This window comes from Calypte anna, chromosome Z (genome assembly GCF_003957555.1).
Source record: "Calypte anna isolate BGI_N300 chromosome Z, bCalAnn1_v1.p, whole genome shotgun sequence".
NCBI lineage: Eukaryota > Metazoa > Chordata > Aves > Apodiformes > Trochilidae > Calypte > Calypte anna.
The window spans coordinates 72,368,811-72,393,406 of record NC_044274.1 but is presented as its reverse complement, the minus strand read 5'-3'; the positions used below and the strand labels follow the sequence as shown (position 1 = coordinate 72,393,406).

Here is a 24,596-nt window from a genome sequence, read left to right as displayed (position 1 = left end):
GAATTATTTCGGAGTTGCCCTCTTCCTTTTTGGGCAGACTTTTGCTGTTTGAAGACCTCTGATCCTTAGTGTATTGAAGGGTCTCTGGTATTCGTCTTCATTTTACAATAATATTTAGGCTTCAGTAGTTTCTTTCTAGCTTTAAATGTGCTGCCTCTGTGGCTTTTAGTCCTTCATTTCTCTTCTCATCGTCGCATGCAGGTATTGATCTTTTGATCACCTGGATTCAGGATGTATTGCAAAGATCTTGCAAATTATACTGCCAGCAGAATCTTTCCAGTATTTTTTGGTAATTGAAAACAGTCACTAAGTAGGTCCTGTATGTGAGCAATATAACTGAAAGTTTCCTTGCAACACAAGGCATTCTGTGATTCTAAGTCATCTAGTCCAACACTCCTTGACACAGGCAGGGACCTCTTCCACTAGATCAGGTTGTTCAGAGCCCCATCCTACCTGACCTTGGGTATTTCTAGGGATGGGGCAGCCACAGTGTCTCTGGGCAGCCTGGGCCAGGGTCTCACCAGCCTGACAGCAAATGATTTGTCCCTTAGAATCCCTCAGTCTCCCCTTTTGCAGCTCCAAACCCGTCCCCCTCATCTCATCCCTGCAGGCCCTTGTCCCAAGTCCCTCCCCAGCTTTCCTGAAGCCCCTTCAGGCCCTGGAAGGTGCTCTAAGGTCTACCCAGAACCTTCTCTTTCCTCTTTTTTCTCTTTTCTCTTTTCTTTTTCTCTTTTTCTCTCTTTTCTCTTTTTTCTCTTCTCTTCTCTTCTCTTCTCTTCTCTTCTCTTCTCTTCTCTTCTCTTCTCTTCTCTTCTCTTCTCTTCTCTTCTCTTCTTTCTTCTCTCTTTCTCTCTTCTCTCTTCTCTCTTCTCTCTTCTCTTCTCTCTCTCTCTTCTCTCTTCTCTCTTCTCTCTTCTCTCTCTTCTCTCTCTTCTCTCTCTTCTCTCTTCTCTCTCTTCTCTCTCTTCTCTCTCTTCTCTCTCTTCTCTCTCTTCTCTCTCTTCTCTCTCTCTCTCTTCTCTCTCTTCTCTCTCTTCTCTCTCTTCTCTCTCTTCTCTCTCTTCTCTCTCTTCTCTCTCTTCCTCTCTCTCTCCTTCTCTCTTCTCTCTTTCTCTCTCTCTTCTCTTTTCTCTTTCTCCTCTCTTCTCTCTTCTCTTCTCTTTCTCTCTCTTCTCTCTCTTCTCTCTCTTCTCTCTCTTCTCTCTCTTCTCTCTCTTCTCTCTCTTCTCTCTCTTCTCTCTCTTCTCTCTCTTTCTCTCTCTTCTCTCTCTTCTCTCTCTTCTCTCTCTTCTCTCTCTTCTCTCTCTTCTCTCTCTTCTCTCTCTTCTCTCTTCTCTCTTCCCTCCTCTCTCTTATCTGGGTTTGGTTTTTTTCCCCTAGTTCCCAGAGCAGGCAATAGAAATAACTTGATAGTGCTTAGATCAGGTACTTATCCTACTTGGGATGTGTTTTCCTGATAAACTGTACTTGAAATTGGATGAACAGAGATAACTGTAAGATGGGGATGAAGTTCCCAGTGGCTCATATGAGACAGACAGATTTACCATTTTTTTCCTCCACTCTTCAAGAGGAAACTCTTCTTAATTTCACCCACTTTAGGCAAGCCCTGGTTCTTTTTCCTTTCCCATCTTATGGTGCTGACTCCTCACCAGCAACATCATTTGTTGCCTTGAATTACAGTGCAGAATGCTGCTTCTGGTGCTGGCAACATACTATAGGCATAAATATAATAATATAATACAAATACATATAAAGTTAGAACAAATGCATGAGCAGGGCTCTCTAGCAAGTGCTGGATTTTGCCTTGTGATGGGCAATTTGTTACCTGATAGTTCTGTATGACTTAATGACACTGGATTGGATTGGGAAGCCTCAACCACTAAAGGGCTGAAGATGTGAGCAACCATATGACCAAAAATTAGTCTGGGAAGGTTCGTAGAGTGCAACCATATCTTCTCAAGAAGTCACATCCGAGAAATCATAAGGCATTTTTCAATATCATGCAACACTTTTCAAATCTTAAAGGTAAAATACTAGCATACATAGGCTGATACTACTACTCAAAGAAGTTCTGGCTATTAAAATTGTCTAGATTTGTAATAGGAAGTCAGATTAGTGCTGCATAAATAAAAAAATACACTTCCCTTCTCTCCTTAATGGCTACACAAAAGGTATTTTAAAAGTTGGGGTTTTTTTTCAGAATTAAGGATCAGCCATAAAACGACAGGAAGTAATTAAAAGCATAACTTTCCTAAAGTAATGTTGGATTTGTATCATTCTCAGTGTTTGCATACATATTCCAAAGTAGGGCAGGATTCTGCTAGAATTCCCAGGCACATCCATGCTAAGTGCAGAAAACCTGGTATGATGATATTTTGGGATAAAATATCAACATATATGTTGATAAAATCTGGGAAATTTGGGGGTTTAATGCTAGTTCAAGAAATCTTGTGTGTCATCCTCCATCCTTTAAAGCTGGTAGTGCTAGGACGTTCCTGAACTTGTTGATGTGCTGCCACAAACCCCCACGTGTTGTCCCATATATTCTGGGTACTTTAGGGCAATTTTTCCACAGATCTCTCTGGGATGTGGGGAGCATCCAGGTGCTGAGCTGCCTCAGGTTCATCATCTCACACTTTGCAACCAGGATTCCAACCTACTGTATAATTCTTCATGTTTATTCTTATTAAAAGCATTCATTAGGTTATGTCTTTGCTATAGCAGTGTGCTCTACTGAATTAAGTCCCACTTTTAAGGCTTATATCACTTACTTTATTGTGTTAGCAAGGTGCATGAAGAGCCAGTTAAGAGATTGAGCCAGGCTGTGGAAAAAATTAGTAAAGGTTTACTTATGCCCTGAAGACATTACAGACTAAATAAGGTGAGAGAAAATGTAAGAAATAGATACAAACACATAGCTGCAAAAAAGGGGTAGATTTTTTTACAAGCGGTGTCTAAAATGTATTTTCTTCATTGCAATTTTTTTTCTCTTCCAAGTGTTCTTTTAGTGGTTTTGATGGTTAGTAGATGCCTGAATCTAGAGTGAAAAATAAAATTTCTGTGTTTGCGGCCATATTATCATTATACTCATCTTAATATCTGTACACCATCAGCATCTGAGACTGCAGGAACTTAACTGCTTTGCTTGTTGGCATTACACTGGAGCTGATTTCGGTGAACCATAGAAAGCTTAGCCCTGGAGGTAAAATTACACTGTATGCATGTTCCTGACATACTGCTTTGGGGATAAACATATCTTAAATCAACTCATCGCTCACAGCTAAATTCCTTCTCCAAGTGCAGTTTCCCTGTAGATAGTAATGTTCAGTAGGACTGATTTTCTTTAAAACCATAAAGTTTTTTGAACATAACTCTATCAGTAAACGTATTTGAGCAGGGCAGCAAAGAATTCACATAATGCCAATAAAGATTATTTTGGGGTTTTGTGAAAGGAAGGGAGGGGCACAGGCCAAGATTTTTTTAATTAGCTTTCATCAGTACCTCTGATTTGTTCAAACGTGTTCCAAAGGTTTGGATATTGTGTTTGCTCACATGTACATAATGAAAATTTTCGGACTTCATTGAAACTTTATTTGCTGGTTGCACATTTGGAAAATTAAACTTGAACTTTATGATACCCTGGCTCCTACTTGCTCAGTTCACTGTGTGCTGTTAAGATGCCACGAGCTTGGGAGCTTTGTTACAGTGACATTTCTGCTGTGGTTTAATGTGATGTTGGTTCAGATGGCTGTAATTGTGGCTTTGAGGGGTTGGACTAAAGAATATCAGCTGGGCTGGTACCCAGGTATTCTTGGATTAATATTTTGTGACTTTAATCTTGTCCTGTCTGGAGTTTAAACGTAGTTCATCAAACAGTAAAAGAAAGGCAAAACCATTTGAGACTCTTAATGAGCGCTTATTTTCCTCTTTAATATACTTTTTTTTATTTATTTTTTTTTCCCCCCCAACTCCTCAAACCACTGAAATCTAGGCAGTTGCTTCTCAAACATTTTTACAGCCCTGTATGGACAAAGCACTTTAGTTTGTTCCTCGGCTTAATTCCCAAATTAATAATAGTTAGAAAGTTGTTATATCTGCATCTCCATTTTTCTTAGGATGTATAGGGTAGAAAACCATTTGTCTAGATAGTAGACAAGCCTTTGAAGTTTGAATAACTTGGTTACATTTGAGACAGCAAGTCTTGTCAGTGCAGCTAGGTTGAAATTTTTTTTTGTTGCTCTTTGAAATAATTCGTTTTGTTTCAGGTCTAAAATATCAATTTTATTTTTTCATGGAGACAAGAAACTTAAATTCTCCCATAGTGGGGAATCTGTCAGGGGTTTTCTTCTTCTTAGAAACCTTTGACCCATCCCCTCCCCTGCTCAGTGAATGGAAATGGGAAGGCAACTTGTGCTGAGGGTGACTAAAGATCTGCTCTCCATGTAGCTCATGAAGGGAACCTGCAGGGGGGAAGAGTCCTGCTTATGGAAAAAAATGCTTTTAAAGTATTCCTTTCCAAAAGAGAGCCTTTCTTATACCCCCGAGTATATATTAATTGGTTATAATCCTTCATTTTGAGGCACATTATTATTCACACACCAGCACGTGATGGGTTCACAGGTACAGTTACAATTTCTTTGTACTGGCAAGCAGCCTTTTCTGAGGGACAGAGAGGACCTTTTTGTGTAAAGCTCTGATTTCTACAATTAGTGGTATAGTAAATAATTTAGATAAGTGGCAAGACATATACAAGTGCTTAGAAGTTCTACCAACTAGCCTTTAAGTGGTCTTTGACTGGATATGTCATTACTATAAGTGGTTTAACAACTGTTCATATTTCTTTTTATCTTTTTTTTTTTCCTTTCAGATCATTACTAAGTATGTTTATGAACTACTGCAAAAGGAGTGCCACTTGAAGAAAGTAACTCTTCCAGTAAGTATGATTATTTTTTTCTTTCCCAAAGACATTGGGATCAGTTCTTTGGATCTGAAAAAAGAAGAGCCTTCAACCTAATATTCAAATAAATACAAAATGTGCCAAGACTTTGAGCAGGGCATTGTCTCAGGACACTGTCTCCTCATGCAGAGACTTGGTTCCACCTGACTTCCCATGTGTTTGATTTCTCCAGCTGAGCCTCCTTTGCTTTACCAGATACCAGAATTTTCAATATGTGGTATGTTTGATGGAGGAAACGTTTTGAAAAGCATTCCTGACTGTTTTGAAATCTCAGCAGCTGGATGTAGAGAACAAATACGCCTTTGCAGGTGGAGGAATAAACTCAAATCGCATTTCAGAAAACTTTTCTTTTTCTAAAATGTACTTTTCCAGTAAGTTATAACATGGGCATATTATAAGATGCTGCTGCTGTTTAGTGAAAATACGTGACCAACCTTTCAGTGATGGAGCCACTCCCAAGTGAATAAGTATGAAAGTGTTTGTTTATATAAATGATACCATGATATGTTCAAGTGTTTTTATACTTCATAATGCAGAGTGTAGGGGGGAGACTGGTCTGACATCACTGTGTGAGTTTTCCATCAGAATCATAAAGGATTCTTAGAGTCTTTGAGAAACTTCTGCATTGCTGCTGTTGTCAGCCAGTCCTTCATACTCAGATGGGGAAAACACCTTTGGGCTAAGGAAGAAAAAAATTCCTTTATTTTTTAGAGGTTCTATAATGTTTTGCAGCTCCCACTTCCATTCCATAAGTGATGTTTTTCGGGGGATGCTTTCATAACCCTCTCAAACTACTCAGGGTTTCCTGGGCAGACTTCCTCTGGCTGGAACAGAAGGAGCTGTGCCAAGAAATTCATGGAGCATCAGGAGGGAGAGTAGCAGCTCTCCCAGTCAGAGAAGGCAGAGAAGAGGACTGGGTTCCTGGTGGCAGATGCTTGGTGCAGGGCTGCTCATGTTCTCCATGACTTCTGTGCACCGCTAATTTTCTTTATTGGGGAAGTCTTGCTCAAAGGAGTGCTTCCATGTTCCAGACAGGAAAAGCTTGGAGAGAGACTTTCCCTAGCCACGAGACACTCTCTCTGCCAAACCAGGAAGCTGTCATTTGTAAACTGTCAATTGCCTGGATTTTGGGGCTGTAGAAGTTTCTTTGAATGTCCTTTTTAACAAGCAGTATGCCTGTAAGCAGTGCAGTGCTGAGGCTGACCTGTTAGCTTCAGAAAATTTAAGTGAGCAAAGCTGGGGTAGGTGTTGCACCTCCTCCATCACCTCTGTCACATGGGTGATGCACAACCCCAAAATTTGGGTGTCTGGCTTGGGAGAAGGGTGTCCTTGTCTGACTTCCACTGTTGAATTAATCTGTGTTTACTCTTCTTTATCAGTTACATAGGAAGCACTGGTGTACCAAATGTAGCAGGAGGAGCCTTTCTTGCTCCTGAGGCTCGATGAGCTGCTGGCCTCTCCATTGCCTCACACAGCAGTGAGCTCCCTCCTTGTGGGTGTGTGTCCCACCTTTATTGGCCCCCTGGTAATAGGGGGCCTGCCCTAACCAGGCACAGGTGGACTCACACCCACTCTTTGGCAACTCGAGGCACCTGGTTTATCTTGTTTCTCTACATTTCCCCTTTTTTTTTTTTTTTTCCTTACGGGATTTAACCCTTTGTTATACAGCAAAGCTTTCCCAGTTTGCCCTAGCTTACAAACATTACAACACTGACACAAACATACACTTAGAGCTTACGGGATTTAACCCTAGCTTCTCACACTGCTGCAGCCTAGGCAAACCGTTCAATGTCAGCCCAGGCACTTTTCACAAAGTCTCTGCCTTTCTGACTCGAGTTGTTCTTCTCCCTCCTGTGTCTGCTCTTCTCTTGGCTTCCCTCTGCTCAGGGGTTTCCAAAGAGCTTGCTGGTTCCTCATGGGTTGCTGGTTCCTCATGGGATTACGGGATTTAACCCTTCCTCATGGGATTCCATACATGGGTTTTAACCCTTCCTCATGGGATTCCATCCTCCTGGCTTCCCTCTGCTTAGGGGTTTCCAAAGAGAGAATCCTTATCTTGGCTTCCCTCTGCTCAGGGGTTTCCAATCCAAAGAGCTTGCTGGTCATACCTTTCAGGGAGAATGTTAGCCCAGGCACTTTTTCAAATCAGGGAGAATGTTCCTGTTGCTAGCTCCTCATACTGCTGCCTTTCAGAAGTTGTTCTTCCTTCAAGTTGCCCGCATTCTCTACCAAATGTAGCGGGAAGAGCCTTTCTTGCTCCTGAGGCTCGACGAGCTGCTGGCCTCTCCATTGCCTCGCACAAGAGTGAGCTCCTCTCTGTGGGTGTGTGTCCCACCTTTATTGGCCCCTGGTAATAGGGGGCCTGCCCTAACCAGGCACAGGTGGACTCACACCCACTCTTTGGCAACTCGAGGCACCTGGTTTATCTTGTTTCTCTACATACCAATGTAGTTTGTCTGCATTTAAGCTGTTCTCAGATGTATTCTGTGCAAAGCTTCATAAATTGGTGGTGTTCTGGAGCAAAATAAGAGCTCAGAAAATACATGGCAGCAGTTTAATTGTGAGCAGTGTGGGAAATTTGGCATTAGGTATGAGCACCACTCTCCAGTAATCACTATTACACAGAGAACAGTCAAAAATAGATTGTGAAGAGGGCTATGAAGAAAGTATATAGAGGGTGATAAATTAAATCTTTATAAAGTCTGTCTTTAAATCACCACTGATAGACTCCCAAGTAACAGTACAAAGAAACCTAGTTTAAACTAGTAAAGGAGGGTAATAGAAGTAGGAAAAAAACTTGCAGCAAAAGTAAGTCCTGTGCAAGAGAGGAAAATAGAAAAGAGTATAAATGCTGGAAAGTAGCATATAAAATTACAGTGAGATCACCCGAAACTGAATTTGAGGAGCTTGTAACAGCTGTGAAGGCTAATAATGAAAGAGAGCTGATGGGCTGTAATAGGTGAGCTGCATGCAAAAATAATGCTCAGCTCAAATGGAAAATGGTAATTTTCAATGTTACTTGTCCAATTTTCTCACTTGAATATTAATAGTTTTTTTATAAACAGGATATAATACTGACTAACTGTCTGTAATTCCACATGTAAGTAGAGGAGATCTTGGAACAAATTGATATGTAATACAATAATCTAATTTCAGGATGAGATGGTTTTTAAGACCAGGATGCTATAAGAACCCAAATACAAAGCTAACAAGTATGCAGCTTAGTGCTGTAATCATCTGCTTTCATCAGAGGAATGGAAAAAGAGTAAATGTGATGGTCTTGGAAGGCATGCAGGAATGTTTCATAGTGATTCTTGTGTAGCAGGAGGAAATAATATATTGGGGGGAGAAGTCAACACAGGTATCTTTTTAAAAAAAAACTACTAGAATTCATTGAAGGCATGAGAAAATACAAGAAAATGGAAGTTCTTGTCAGTCAAGGAGCACACAGACTACCAGCAAGATGACCAAATGCTTTTAAAAAAGCCACTGCCATGTCAAAGCAATGCAGAAGGGAGTCCCACTGTGAGTTAATAATTGGTTAAAAGAAAATATGGTATTCATGTTTTACAGATTAAATAAGTAGTTGCCAGTGCAGTGCTATTAAGGCCTGCACTGGCAGAGATGTTAATATGAGGAAACAAATGAATTAATATAAGCTAACAGACTTTGCTGGGTTTTTTTCTGACATTATTTAGAATACTTAAATGTAAAACTGATGGTGATGACTTGGGGAAATTTTTTCATGATGCTTAATGAGCTCTGACAAAATGACATGAGATTCAATTCTGGTAAATGTGAAATTATGGGGAAAATAAGCTGACTCTGTAAACACAATGGTGGCCTCTAAATGAAGTATTACAACTCAGGAAAGAGCTTGGAATGAATAACTCAGAACATCAGTTAGTGCTCAATGGCAGTCAAAAGCCCTCATAGCAAATAGGATGTTAGGAATTATGAGGTGTTGAGAACAAAACAGAAAAACATCATCATTCCACTCGTTATGTGATCCCCCCCCTCCCCATCTTCAATACTGCATGGAGCCTGGACACTTTATCAAAAAAGCATATGAAAAATTTAAAAAAACACAGAGGAGGGTTACAAGGATGATCACAGGCACGAAATGCTTTTCAGGAAAAGAAAGATTAGACAAAGATTCTTCAGCTTGGAAAATAGATGACTGAGGAAGGAATATGACAAATCTACAGAATCATGAAAGGTGAAGAGAAGATGAATAGGGAATGGGTTTTTGCTTTTTTCATAATAGAGAAGCTAAGGGGCATCAAGTTTAAATTATCAGGCAGGAGATCTCTACTGAAAGAGAGGCAGTACTATTTCATATATGTCCCAATTATATTGTGGAACTCATTGCCAGAGAATACTATCAAGGAGAAAAAGTATAAATACATTCAAAAAACCCATTTGACAATGCAAAGGTGGGATAGGTGCATTGAACTATTGTGCATGCTTCTCCAGTTATAAACTCTGGCTCAGGAGGGTCCAAAATTATTGGTTGGTAAGACCAGGGAAGAATCACTCTCTAAACCATTCTGTTCTTGTACTCTTCCCCTAAGCAATCTGCCGTTTGTCAGGAAGAGGACCCTGGGTCTTTGATATGACCAGGATGGCTCTTCTTACAAATGTGACCTTATTAAATGAACATATTAGAGGTGAATACAAAAACACACTTTTTCTGAACTTCATCACAGGTGGTTAGAAAGTTGGTGTATTGGCCTCAGAGGCCTTACAGTGTAATGATGTTTGAATGCATGAAGTGTGCCTTAGGACTGTGATAAGTGGAGTACCTTTTCTTTTTCTTTTTTTTTTCTTTTTTTTTTTTTTCAGCATGATTTTAGTAGTGTATGAAATGCTATGCTTCAAAGATTTAGGAAGACAGCATTTCATGTTCTCTCATCTTAGTTTCAACCTCCTGTGCAAAGTCCAACTTGCTGTCCTTATTTTCCTGTTTCCCGGGTGGCAGCTTCAGTTTTGGACACAACAGTTTGTAAATTTCTTTGCAAACATGAAAACAATAGCTGTCTGGCAATCAGGAAAGGTTGCCCATTGTTTTATTGTGTCCACATCTCTAACAAAACATAAATCTGAACGTTTTTACCTGCACAGAGAGGCTGTGATGCAAATTGCATTATTGTTACTGGGAAGTATTGGAGTTCTCCTATTATTCGACATATATTGCTGGACTTGAAAGTTTAAATGAATAGACTCATACTCAGGGAGAAGCTGTTCAATTATTTCTTTTAAATTTCTCATTTTGTGCTTCATTGAAGGTTAGATTATGAATATAAAGAAGACTGCATTTTTTTTTATCCAGATGAAGTCTTTGTATTTCTCCTGTTTTTAATGGCATAATCAGTGATTGATCTTTGCTGTTCTTTAGCTGTTGAGGACAAATAGAGGGTGCTTCTGAATTAAATGCATCTTTAACAGCTTCTGGGAAGGCCTGGGATGGAAGTTTAAATAATTACTAATGTTTTATTTTCTATGGCACTGAAAGGTGTCACTTTGCAGAATCTTCTAACTTACCCAGGCTTTGCTCTTTCACTTCAATGAGTAAAACTCCATCCATTGGTTCTCTTGATCTAACAGACAGCCAAGAATATTTTGTCTGAGAAGCAATGGTCACTTAATCTCCACTGCATGTTTCTTTTTGCTATTTTGTCAGTCAGTACTTTTTTTTTTTTCCTAAAAACTTCCCTAGTTTTCTGTATGTGTTGTTAGTTGTGGTAATCACCAAATGCTAATTAGCTGCTTGTAGTATCGATCAGCAGTTTTCATTTTTTAAAATTTTGAGTGAAAAATGATAAGTCAGGATATTCAATATTGTGAAGACTGTAACATAAGTGGTTAGCAAGCTTTATGTAGAACCATGTAACAGAAGACTTCCTTATATTGCAAAGCAAATGAGCAGTTTTCTCTCTCCACCAGCTGCTCATAATTCTCACAATCTTTTCGAGTCTTTTCAGTTTCAGATCCATTTTTTTGCCATGTTCTTTCCTCCAGTCACAAGTTACACCTGTTTCACTTGCCTGGAGGCTTGTAATTTTTATTGGGTTTCTTAACTGGAATAAGAAAAAAAAAAAAGGGTGGGATTTTTTTCCCTTTAAAAATTTAACATTCAGTTTTGAATTTTTAAAACTTCCAATGCACAGGATAAAAAGAATCCCTAGAGCCTGGTCAGGTCTTGTGCACCTTGGGTTAAAAATGACCAAGAATGGAAAACTGAGTTGTAATGTTGTGGAAGCAGTAAGATTAGATTTCATGTTTGATCTTACCCTATGTATTGATATCAGCTGTGTAAAATACTAACTAGTATGTTGTTGAAATATGCTATAGGCTGGTACCAGAGTTATGATGTGATAGCTCATTTGAGACAGAACTTGTACAGCAAAATGCCATTTGAAAGCCTAAAGAATGTCCCAATGTATTGTAGAGTGCATAATTCAGTGGATTCACAGCAGCTGCAATCATCTGTAAACCTTAGGGTGTAGTTGCACGTTGGAAAAATAAACCTGAGAAAAGGAAGTTTAGCTTTAAACAGTACTTTTGAACAGTAAGTTATCATCAGAGTTCAGATTGCTTTGGGTTTTCTATCCACATGTTATTGGGAGATTATTATTGTGTGTGAATAGTGATGTTGAATCAAATTGTTAAATTAAACCATCTGAAGTTCAGAATTTTACTGAAATTATTTGAATTCTGTTTAAATAAAGAATCAGAAATAAGTGTTCATGAGTAGGACCAGAAGAGAAAGTAGCTAATAAATATAAATTATTTTATGCAGATTCAGTGTGTCTATCTCTAGATGGTATTCTAGGCTGATTTGTCAATAAACTAAGGTTGTGCACAGGAGTGACCTTTATGTGCTTTCTTCAGTGAAAGCTTGATCTAATGAATGAGTACTGTTTGAAGATAAATAAGCTTGAAGAAAGCTTTCCAAATGTGGTTAATTTAGGGAGGAGAATGAAGAGTTATCTTTCATAAAATCAGTAGGTATTTTTAACTTTTAGAAGTTAATGTATTGGCAGAAATGTCAGCTAGTTATATATTTATATATATAACCATATATACGTGGTTACAAGGTTTATTCCCTAAATACAAAGCAAAAATTTAGTTTACAAGTATTAAAATTTACAGCTAATTTATATCTTTGTCTGAAATACAGGTTCACAATGCTTTGTCTCAGTTACAGTATCATAAGTATCCAATTTATGTGCAAAAGTCAATTACATCTTGCCACACACTTTCTAAGATGTAGTGTTGTCTGACTTTTAACCTAAGCCATGTTAAATTTTAATGTATCAAATTTTAATCAGTATCAATGCTTAGGAAGCAGCAACATGGTCTGACTCCGTCCCCAGTGCTGTTGTACCACATATTCTAAACACTTTTCAGTAGAATTTATTTTTTCCCCATGTTTCCTATTTTCACATGAAGTGTGAGAGAACTTGAGCACATTTCCTGGTGTAGAGAGTGGAAACTGAGGCACATGAGATGCTCCTCAGCACTATGGCGGAACCATAAGAGAGATGTGATCATCCTTCCAGGCAGGAATTCCTTTTGTTCAAGCAGTCTTCTTGAGTTAATGAGAAAAATATCAGACTTGTACTACAAGAAGTCTGGACATTGGTGCTGAATTAATTTTTCGTGAACTAAGAGTAATTAAGAAAACCTTCCCAGGTTTTCTTAATTACCAGGCTGAGGAAGTTGGGGTGGCTCAGCCTGGAGAAGAGGAAGCTTCCAGGTGACCTTAGAGCAACCTTCCAATACCAGAAAGTTGGGTTAGAACTTTTTGCATGAGTGTGTGGTGAGAGGACGAGGGGAAATGGTTTCAAACTTGAAGAGGGGAGATGTAGATTAGATATTAGGAGGAAATTATTTCCTCTGAGGGTGCTGAGCCCCAGGTTGCCCCCAGAAGCTGTGGCTGCCCCATCCCTGGCAGTGTTGAAGGTTGGATGGGGCTTGGAGCACCCTGGGCTGGGGGAGGGGTCCCTGGATGGTCCAGGTGGAACTGGATGAGCTTTAAGGTCCCCTCCAACCCAAACCCTTCCATGATTAAGTGGAGGAGCATTAATTATGGTTGCCTCATCCCTGGAAGCTTTCATGGACACCTTGGATGGGGCTTGGAGCATCTTGGGCTGTGTGAGGGGTCCCTGAGCATGGCAGGGGGGTTGGGACTGGATGGTTTTTAAGATCCCTTCCAACCCAAACCATTCTATGATTCTTTGAAGAAAACATCACCCATTTATAAGAGAAAAACCTGACATAATGCAAATGGCTGCTCCTCCTGTCCCAACACACAGCTCATAAACCTGGGCTGCTTTTCATCATGGTTGCAGGGCACAAGATAAGCTGTGTGGGCAGCCTGTGAGGGTCATGAGTTGTAGTGTACAGGAAGAAGGGGAGATTGTCCTCTGGTGGTCTTTCTTTTCTATGTCTACACATGGTATAAAGGGAACAATGAGTAGATGTCAAGTTTCCTTCTGCCCTCATGGTTTTTATTCTTTGACCTTGGCCTTGCTAAACCAAGTGTAGACGTGCTTTGTAGAACTTCTGGTTTTATTGCACAAAAAGTTTCACTTTGCACTCTAGAGGGAAGGACTTGGAATTAAATTATGGTTTACTGACTTTCAAAGCTGGTTGTTGATCTGGTTGATCTGATCTCTAGCAAAGTAGCTGAGCATTGACCCAGGTGCAGGACTATTAATGAAGCCATTATTTAGAGCCACATTGGATTTCTATATTTTACTAGGACTATCCTATTAAATTTATAATACACAAATTTACAGCAGTGGTTCATACGTGGCTTATTGGGTATTTATATTGAGGTGGCTGAGATGGAACTCTCAAGGATTTATTTTTTTTATGTCATATAAGACTTCCATGTTTGCTTCAGGCATATCAGGGTTGACAAACTGGTTGATTTCCCCTCTCCACACGCTCCTAAAGATTATTCTTTTATGGACTTTGGTTTTTTGCCAGTAAATTTCTGTAAACAGCTGATGTTTCAAATCCTCAGCATAATTTTTACAGCTTTTTTTTACTATTATTTAAAAGTTTGCAATACTGTTTTCAACTGTTCAGTTTATGTTTTGAGTGGCACAGTTAAAAGCTTTTGCTTTATTTAGTACTGCGCACACACCCCTCTTACAGTATCCATACAAATAGCTGTTGAATGCTGAAAGTTGGATTGTTTTGTGTTGGGTTTTTTTTAAGTTTGTTGGGTAACTTCATAACCACAGGTGCTCTTAAAAAAAAATGTTACTGATGCATTAAAAGCACGTGTTTTCTGTAACTGCAGGTTGATGCATCTGAGACTGAACCAAAGAGCTTTATCTTCATGAGTGAGGATGCATTAACAAATCCTGATAAGCTGCTGGTCCTAATTCATGGGAATGGTGTGGTCAGAGCAGGTCAGTGGGCCAGAAGACTTATAATAAATGAAGATCTGGACAGTGGCACACAGATACCATATATAAAGAGAGCTATTGAGGTAAGTGGGACGTGAATGTATACATGGTAGTGTGGGCTCTCAATCTGTGATGTTTTGATTTTGTTAAGCATTCATTGTCTCCCTGCACAGGAATTTTATTTGTGATGGGAATATTGTTGGCTTCTGCTTCGGGACTTTTTTCTAATGGAACCAACTTTCTTGTAAAAACAATTTTAGTTGTGTGTCATGTTGCTGTGGAGGCACTGCCACGCAGCTAACGTGACAAGAGCCCTAAGTAGGCGATGAGATGCAGGAGAAGGCACTACAGAAATTTGTTATGGTTTGAAGTGTTTTCTTTTACATTTCATTAAACTTGTACGTATTCTCACTCGGCGTCTGTTGTAATCTCATGATAACATGAGCTCTCATGATAACAGCAGGCTTTTTCTCCAGGCTTGTGCTGAATTTATTAGAGGCACAGTCTTTTTCAGTTTTACACTGAATACTGATTCGTTTCTGATTCACCTATCAATACTTGACAGTAAAAAAATGTTTAAACATTCACATTTTATGGACACTGCTTGGTTACACTTACAGCTGTATGAGAGACAATGCACAATTTGTGTAATGTTTTCAACATTGGAACTTTTTATGTGTAATTTATCTCTTTCATACTGCTACCTGAATGAAACTTCCTGTAGTAAACAATAAAGAATTCTATTTAAAACTCACTATTTTCCAGGTTAAGCTAGTGTTCTACTCCAAATATCAGTGTGGTCACTGTGATTGTTAAAAGTTCTGCTAAACAAAGTTGACTTTAGTGCAGTTGGCTGTAGAGTATTCAGTATAGAAAAGGGTTCTCTTCAAGTGTGTGTTGGTTTTTGGTTCTTTTTTGGGTTTTTTTGTTTTTGTTTTTTTAATACAGCAAAAAAAGAAAACATATTTGAACTGCAGGCCATTAAGTTAGCTTTGTATAGTCCTTTAACAAAGCATCAGCCTACAGTAGGTGTGAAAAAGAAACTTAGTCTTGTGAAAGTGGTGCATCCTGCCTTCTAGCATAAATCTTCTGTTAATTTAAATCAAGACCCAGTGGCAGGAGAAAAATTACTTCAGGGTTGCTGAGTGTAATATATGTGTATGGTAGGTCCAGTATAGGAGGCTAATTTGTAGGCTAAGAATCTAGAAGAGCCTCTTTATTTTCTGTAGCACTGCTTGCATACCTGTATTTTTGTTATTTCCTAGAGGTGCTGCTGTCTCGGGTGCTGTAAGATGCTGAGTGTTTAAAACTGGGATACTATTCCTAAATTAACAGATAATTTTTAAGAGAATATTTCTGGTAGAGGAGAGATGCAGTTCTTTTTTGTGTTTTGTTCTACTAATTTATTTTATGCACTGACTGAGCAAATGTGACAAGAGATCAGGCTTCTATTCCATCAAATGGATATTATCCATAAAAACAGATAATGTGTTTCTGTGTTTTGAATGCCTCTTTAAAAAACACAGGAAAAAAAAGAGTTTGATGATGAGAAAAAATTTTTAGAGAAATGTGATAATTTGATCACGTTGGGAAGTCAGACTTTGTTCTCTCATCTTTTGACTTCCCTCTTTCTTTTAGTAATTCCAGCTACTGTCGAACCCACTCCCTTCCTGTAAATCCTGGTAGATGTTCTACATGTTTAGAACACATACTGTTTGCCATTACTTTCTTCATGCAAAGAAAAAGATGAGATTGGTTATGTTATATTAAATGTATTGCTGGTTTTTGTATCCTGTAATCACTATAGTGGGAATTTGGAGGTATATCTGCTTAGATAAGGCCATGTTCTGTAGGAGTCAAACCCCATTGAAGGTATTTGGGATCATTATGTTATGACTAAGAAGAAAATACAGATAGTTATGTGCTGATATCATGTCTACTTCACATATGGATTATATAAATTACTCTTTGAAATGCAGGAAATTATGGTAGAGTTAGCCTAAGTACACCAATTTTAGTTAATAATAATAAAAATTGTATCCTTGTCTGGGTCTCCTGATATACTATCCTCTAGTTGATTTAAGCATTTCTGTCTCTTATGAAATGAAAATAACTGGTCTGGATGGTAAATGAAAATTGTGATAAGTTCTCATACCAAGTTCCTTGATTGTTGTTCATTTTCCTTGATCTTGCAGTATTTCTCCAAAGGTCTTATCCTTGAATGGAACCAGCAGACCTTATGAAAGATTACAGTGATGATAACAGGAGAACATGGCTTTTTTTTCTAATAAACTGTGTGAATTTGAAGTGGGTAATAGGATGTAGGGTTTTAAAATTCTGCTAATCTCCTGTGAGTGTGAAGCATGCAGGTATCTTGAAACTCATTTTCTGGAGGCAAGGGCTGTGGGGTTCTTTTAATTAAAAACTGCTAAAGTAGTACTTAATGATCTTCTATGCAAACACTAGTTCCCAAATGTTACATCTCCTTTCCTTAAAACAAAACCAAACAGGTAAACAAACAAAGAAAAACCTCTAGGTAGGTCAGAACTCTGTCTTTTTCTCTATGTCTGACCTCTGCAGAGAGTGATGGGACTACCAGAAGCAAGTTTCAGTACATTTGTTGGAGAAATTGGAAACAGGGATGCAAAAGCTGAAGTTTTTAGTGAGCAGTGGATTTGAGCAGGATGAATTCATACTGCTTGCCTAACCAGGAAGTTAAGGGAAGAAAATAAACCTTTTCTCTCTGGTACAGCATTTAATAGGGAAAAAGACCAAACCAAACCAAAATAAAACACCCAAGAAACCCCACCCCCAAAAAAACCCCAAAAACAAACAGAAAAGAAAGAAAGAAAAAAACCAGAACAAGAACCCCAAACAACAAAACCCAAATCTTTCTTCTTATAGCATATATGAAGTAAAGGAGCAATGTAAAGGCTTTAGATTTACCATGTTTTAATGGCTTGGGGCTCATATGCTTTGTAAAAACAAACAAACAAACAAAAAAAACCAAAAAAAACCCAAACCACAGAGAAATACCCTGGTGGGAATTTGAGTAGCTAGATATGTGGTGTTTTTCTTTTCATCTGGGTGGTTCCCGTAGGTAATACTTCTCCTTACAACTTCTGTATCAGATTCTGTTGTGTAGATTCAATCTTTTGTGGAATAGGTGCTGGGAGTAGTTCACAAGGTTTTATGTGGAGAGGTAAGATTAATATGGTAATTCAGAAATTCAAGCTTGATCTTGTAAAAGATTGTGAAATATGAAAGGAGAAGAGAGAGAACAAACAAGTGACAAGATAGAGAACAGATTGTAGGAAGAGGAGGGAGAAAAGTGTATACATGAGAGTCAGCTATGTGTAATGTATTAAAACACAGTAGGAAAGACCTACTTTAGAAAAACAAGTATAAAAAAGGCAAAAGCACTGCGGCATTAAGAATGGCTTAGGCAAAATGACAACAAATACGTCCTATATAGATATTTAAAATTTAAGAATGGCAATTCCTAATGAGTGTGGCAGAAAATAAATAGTGCATCAGTTGTTTGTTTTGTTAAAGCAGAACTTTTCTGCTGAAACTTTCTTCAGTGGGGAATACTGTTTTTTGACAGAAGCAGTGATCTGACATGTGGGAGACTAAAGCTCCAAGTCCCTCCTCTTGGAACAAGGGACTGTTCCATTTATGATGATTATACTGCACTGAAGCTATTCCACTTTTTATAAATAAGTAATTGTAAGTTATATAAATAAGCAAATGCAAATGAGAAGAGGAATTTTAATCTGTCTCTTCTGTGTATTGGGTAAATGTCTCATTTGCTGTCTGTAGGGGTCAAGTTCTTCTCTTCTACTTTCCAATATCTGAAGGGGCTACAAGAAAGCTGGGGGAGGGCTTTGGACATGGGGGGGCTAGGGAAAGGACAAGGGGAAAGGGTTTAAAACTTGAAGAGCAGAGATTTAGGCTGCACATGAGGAAGAAATTCTTTAATTTGAGGGTGCTGAGCCCCAGGTTGCCCCCAGAAGCTGTGGCTGCCCCATCCCTGGCAGTGTTGAAGGTTGGGTGGGGCTTGGAGCACCCTGGGCTGGGGGAGGGGTCCCTGGATGGTCCAGGTGGGACTGGATGAACTTTAAGGTCCCCTCCAACCCAAGCCCTTCCATGATTCCTTGCTGATTAAGTCAAGGAGCATTAATTATGGTTGCCTTATCCCTGGAAGCTTTCATGGACACCTTGGATGGGGCTTGGAGCACCCTGGGCTGTGTGAGGGGTCCCTGACCATGTCAGGGGGGTTGGAACCAGATGAGCTTTAAAGGTCTCTTCCAACCCAAACCATTCTATAATTCTGTGTAGCAATGGTACAGGGGAACAAGAAGGGATGCAGAAATTGGTCCATGATGCCACGTTCCTTCCATAGAGGTTGGAGAAGCAGATTCTGTGCTTTGAAGTCTGCTGAGTGTTGGGGACAGAGAATCTGAGGCTGATCTGTTAAAAAAAATAAAATAAAAAAAAAATGTGTTCCTTGGGGAGACCGGAGCTCAGCTTTCCTCAGAGTGGACACTGAGAAGAATTTTGGAGTACTCTTAATCTTTGATACCTCTCCTCTTGGGAATAAAGGGTCCACCAGCCTACTGCATGACTAGAGAAAAACCTTCTGGGTGCTTTCTGTTTGTGTGGAAATTCAGTACATTTGTTTCCTAAGATAGCTGTGCTCCCAAGGTTTCTAATAAAACTCAACCACAGCAGCTGTCACTTATTTGATATTTAAAAAACGATGTTTTTTTAAACCACCCAGGTATTGCTGCCTGGTATCAAATTCAGGAGACTTTAGGATGGCTTGGATATTTTAGTTGTGTTTTAAATGAGAATTTATACTTGATGGGCTAATAGCACTAGAAAAATAGCTTCTACATGAGATTTTTTTCAGAAGAAATTCAGCAGCACCCAGAAATCTCATTTCCCATGAAGAAATGGAAAAAACCCAACCTCTTCTTAATGATTACGGTAGTTAAGAATAATTTTATTCAGAATATTGGATTTATTCACTCATATAAATGTCATTCATTTGTATAAGACTATCAGGTTGGTACTATTTACTGGGAATTGCTGGGGGTGGTTTCTTTCTTCAGCGTGTAGAAAGATATCATTATTTTTTGTAACTCAGTTGAATGGAACAAGAAAATCATTCACTGCACCAGTAGTAAATTTACCACCATAACTTACAGGTAACGTGGTAACCTGTCTGGTTAGTTGCTTGAATGGGAACACATTTAGGTCTTTCCATTTTAATAAAAATATGCCACTTTCAAAGTCTGATACTTATACATTGTTGTCAAGAAATTATGCTTTGTTTAAACTACAGTAACAAGAGTCCTTGCTGGAAAGCTTTTAAATCTTTCTGTTAAGCATAGAATATCCTCTTAGACAATATCCCTTTCCATTCAGTGGTCATATTTTAGGAACCTAAGATATGAACTTTTTTCTTACATTTTAAACTTGCTTAGCATCATTTCAGTAAGATGGGCAAGTGACACTTTCTGGGAAAAATACAGCTGACATTTCACTGCTATTATAGAGCATCCACAGAATACTAATATTTATGTGCCTTTTCTGTCTCCTAAATATATTGCTGCAAAATATGATAAAGATGTTAAAATACTTCATTTCTTTACTAATAGTCTGTTATAATGCTGGAGTAATTGTAATCTTATTGGGACATTTAATATTTACTGGAAATAAAATTTCACTAAAATTGACAGTAATGTGATATACTGTTTCCTTTCAAATATAATTTTCCCACTCTGGTACATATATTTGGTTTTATTCATTCTGTTGGATGATAAAAATAACACTGCTCGTAAAGTAACTAGAGAGCACTATTTACAAGTCTATTTACAAGTCCTACATTTGTGTGGCTAATATTAAGAAAATATCTTAGATCTTGTTAAAAATTTAACCACAGGATGCAACGTCTTACTAAATAATTTGTCATATGTATTTGGTGTAAAACACAGCATGTTCTGTGAAGACAAGTTTGAAAGGGATATATTTAATTCCTTTTAAAAGATATTTTTGAGGAAGTGATAATCTCTCAAGTCCTGGTTGAAAATACTGATCAAGCAGCAAAGGGGGAATGTTGTTCAGTGTTAATGGGTCAGAAGCTAATATGTAATATGCTGTGTAAGATTTAATAATTATTAAGTCAGAAATTCAGGAAAAGGCTAAAAGCTGAGGCTAATATTGAACTGACAGGGTATATAAGCCCACACTAGCCCCCATGCCAGCAAAGGAAAACAATGAGATGACAGCTCTACTGTTTGGAGAGAGGTTGCTAACGACAGCTTATTCCTTTATGATTTCAACTCTTGACAGAAGACAGGTCTGCTTGTTGCATCATGGCAGATGTATCATTACCTTCTGGCCCTGTCATGACTGCCCTGGAAAAAAAGCCACTTGCAGTTCTGAAAATCCAATTACCCCTTGGAATTTAGTGCATCCTTTCCAAGAGACGTGTTACTGCTATTGTGTGTATTACGCCCTTGGAGTTTTCTCTGCTACGTTAATTTGATAACGTTGAGGTACTTAGAGATTGCTTTGTCTTCCTTTATTCTGCTGGCTGTCGTGTTTCAGAACCCAGTAGCACCTTCTGTAAGTTGGCTCTTACTTCATTAGTGGTCTAAGAGAATTACTGATCTGGATATCTGCATAAACATGGGTTGAATTTTTCTGCCCCCTGCCAAAAAAAAAAAAAAAAAAAAAAGAGAAAAGAAAAAGAATTGAGCATTCTTTTCACTGGCTAAGTATGAGGTTAACACACACTGAATATTTAAAACAATCCCAGTCGTTTGAGAAACCAAGATTAATATGAGTTTAAGTGGCCTTTTTATCATATGCATATTAGGATTCTTCCTTTTATTTCTTTCCCCCACCTCCCTTCAACTTGTTGGATACCTAACAGTGACTCTGGAGACTTAGAAAAGAGTAAGAGGGGGTGTGGATTTTTGAAAGTATGTCAAAAGCCTTGGGGTTTGGGTATGATCAGAATTTCAATAGAGGTTGAGATGAGTTTAAATGCGTAGAAGGCGAACATAAAAATCTTGTTTAATTTCTGTCATGTTGTTCTTTTTTTAGTCACTCTGATGTCTTTTTCAAATCTGCTTTTCTCTCAAGCTTTGTGGTACGATATCCAAGATCTGGTGGGGTTTGGTTTTTTTTTTTGTTTTGTTGTGGTTTGGTTTTTTTTTCTCCTCTCTCTCCCCTCTTTGTATTTCGTTTTAAGTGCTGATCCCTTTTCTATGGTGCTTCTGCCTTTATTATCAGCTGAAGCAGTCTGAATTGCTGAATCAAAGTCGTTTTGGGAGAGAGACAGTGTTTAAGATTGTGCAGGGTGAGATTCTCTGGGTAGAAGGTAACACTTCCTGCAGTTATAATCAATGCATTTGACACTTTCAAAGGCAGGAGAAGCCATGACTAGCTCAGGGGTTAAACTTTTTAAATAACTTCCCTTGGGAAAAATGCCATCAATAAAGTGGAATAATTAGTTGAAGATTCTTGAGTGGCCTGGGTTTGAAAAGAAAAGATTAGAGATAGGTCAGGTTTGGAGTTCTATTTTATTTCCATTCCTTTTGTTTTTGGGCTTTGGTTTAAATTTGTGCAATATTACCAGATCAGTCTGCTTCAAAAATAATGTCATCTATTTAGGTAAATACATTGATTTTGTTTTGGGTTATTGTCAGCGTAGTCTGGAAATGGTAAGAATGTAGATTAATTCCCCATGAAACTACACCTTTATATTTGCTAGTTTTCTCCTTTCCTGCCTTCACACCTATTCTGCAAATAGTCAAAAGTAGACAGGAAATATTTGAACTTCACTAAATCAGCTTAAAATACAGTATATGTAACTAATTTTAGAAATTAGATCTAAGTAGCACTAAATGAGTAACCAGTGCATGGGGTCATTAATTTCTAGGGAGATGAACAGTTTTACTGAGCTGAAAGTGAATTAATCTCACTTTTCATTTATTAGGTTTCACTATTTCAGGTTTTATGGGAAATTCATTGGTTTTCATCAGTCTGTATGTATGATGATTTTGTTAAAGCAGGTTTTTTTGATCGACAGAGCCTAAGAGTGGTGCTTTCAGTACACAGAGAAGTATATGTGCACCGTACAAAATGGTGATAAGTAATGTACAGATGGATTGGGACTAAAGGATTCCTACACTTTGGTAATTATTTACTTACTTTTCATTTTTCTCACACATAATTTGAATCACTGACAGCAGACTGAAGAGTAACAGAGCAAGGCTTTAGCAAATACTCCATCAGTGTTTTCCAGAAGGGCAGCATTGTATTTTCTGATGGGTTGTATCACAATGAGATGAGTACCACCAGAACAGATGCATTTATTTGACAGGGGTTTATTCTGTCTGTTTTAACAAGACTTTTCAGCAGTGAAATATTGACTCGACTCAGTTCAGCAATGTGCTGCTGCTCATGTGTGGAGAACTTCCAAGGAAGTGATTCTGCCCCTGTGCCCCTGTACTCAGCCCTCGTGAGGCCACACCTTGAGTACTGTGTCCAGTTCTGGGCCCCCCAGTTCAGGAAGGATATCGAGGTTCTGGAGCAGGTCCAAAGAAGGGCAACCAGGCTGGTGAAGGGACTCGAGCATAGACCCTATGAGGAGAGGCTGAGAGAGCTGGGGCTGTTCAGCCTAAAGAAGAGGCGGCTCAGGGGAGACCTCATCGCTCTCTACAACTACCTGAAAGGAGGGTGTAGCCAGGTGGGGGTTGGGCTCTTTTACCAAACAACTTTCAACAAGACAAGAGGGCATGGACTTAAGTTGTGCCAGGGGAAGTTTAGGTTAGATATTAGAAAGAATTTCTTTACGGAAAGAGTGATCCGTCATTGGAATGGGCTGCCCAGGGAAGTAGTGGATTCTCCATCCCTGGAGATATTTAAAAAAAGACTGGATGTGGTACTCAGTGCCATGGTCTAGCAACCGCAACGGTGGTTCAAGGGTTGGACTCGATGATCTCTGAGGTCCCTTCCAACCCAGCCAATTCTATGATTCTATGATTCTATGATTCTATGAACTTCTGAGAATCTGCCCATGGAAGTTGGCTGTGGAACTGTGACTTCCTAATTCCTCAGAAATTGTGGTGAAGCTCTGGTGGTGATGCATGTCTTCTAAGCAATGTATTTATTGTTTATTTTAAATCAGTGATAACTATATCATTTGAAGGGGAAATGGATAAACCCATACCAGCACAGTTGTATTTGATTTCTTGACTGATTTTTACTCTGTATAGCTCAATTTTAAGAATCTGGAAGAAAAAAAGAACAGTTGTTTTGTTTCAGATGATTTTGGTTTGAGGATGTGTCACAGTTTTGTAGATATTTATATCTGAGTATGTAGGAGTAACTTTTCATTTCAGCTGATGTGCTGTGGAGCAGTTGTATCCCACATTTCAAGGCAGGATGGACAAGTAAAGTTGTGGTGGGGCAGCATCTCAGCTGACACCACAACCAATGTCTTCACACAGAATGGTGCAATTTAGGATGGGAATTCTGCAGGGGTTTTTTTCTGGGTAATGAATTATGCTTGTAATATGCTTTTCTGGTCATGGAGCAAAGGTTTTAAAATAACTTTCATAGGGTTTTTTGGCAACTTTTGCTGTTGGGCTGATCTTGTCAGTGGTTATATTAATACAGACTTTTGGGAGTGGCAGTGTGCTAGGTAGTACAGGTATGCACACAGACTTTTTATTCCTCATGAGATGTGATTTCAATGTGAATAAATTTATTGAAATTGCTTTCCTATAAAAAGAGGTGAACTGTTAATTGTTCACTAGTTGGCATAATATTACGTTAGGATTCATTTTGCTTTATGGAGGGAAAAAAATCAGTAACTTTATTAATTTAGGAATGAGAAATATGTGTGCATGTTTTTATAGCCTTTAGAGAAGTTCACTAACATTTGAAAACATGCAATCCTTATTTAAAAATACAAAAATTGTCTTTTCTCTTGTTAATTAGATGTACAAGTGGTAAAATTGCCACCCTGCTAATCTTAATGCATTGTAATATGTAAATTTTTTTTTTCTAATAAATATAATAGAAACAGTATTGTGTGTATCAGTATAGGTGTGGTATGTGCATGTATTTAATGTTACACTAAATTGCCAATACCCTGTTGATTTTTCAGATGAATCATTACTTAAAAG

The 24,596-nt window shown here is 38.5% G+C and overlaps 1 protein-coding gene across 1 annotated transcript in view; it reads left to right on the top strand.

Annotated features, from left to right (window-relative positions):
* The window catches only part of FAM172A (family with sequence similarity 172 member A), a 204,094-nt gene that overhangs the window by 55,557 nt on the left and 123,941 nt on the right, over positions 1-24,596 (top strand). The window contains exons 6-7 of the mRNA XM_030467632.1: positions 4,868-4,933; positions 14,277-14,468. Coding sequence (XP_030323492.1) covers positions 4,868-4,933; positions 14,277-14,468 — 258 coding nt within the window. The remainder of the gene's footprint in view (positions 1-4,867; positions 4,934-14,276; positions 14,469-24,596) is intronic.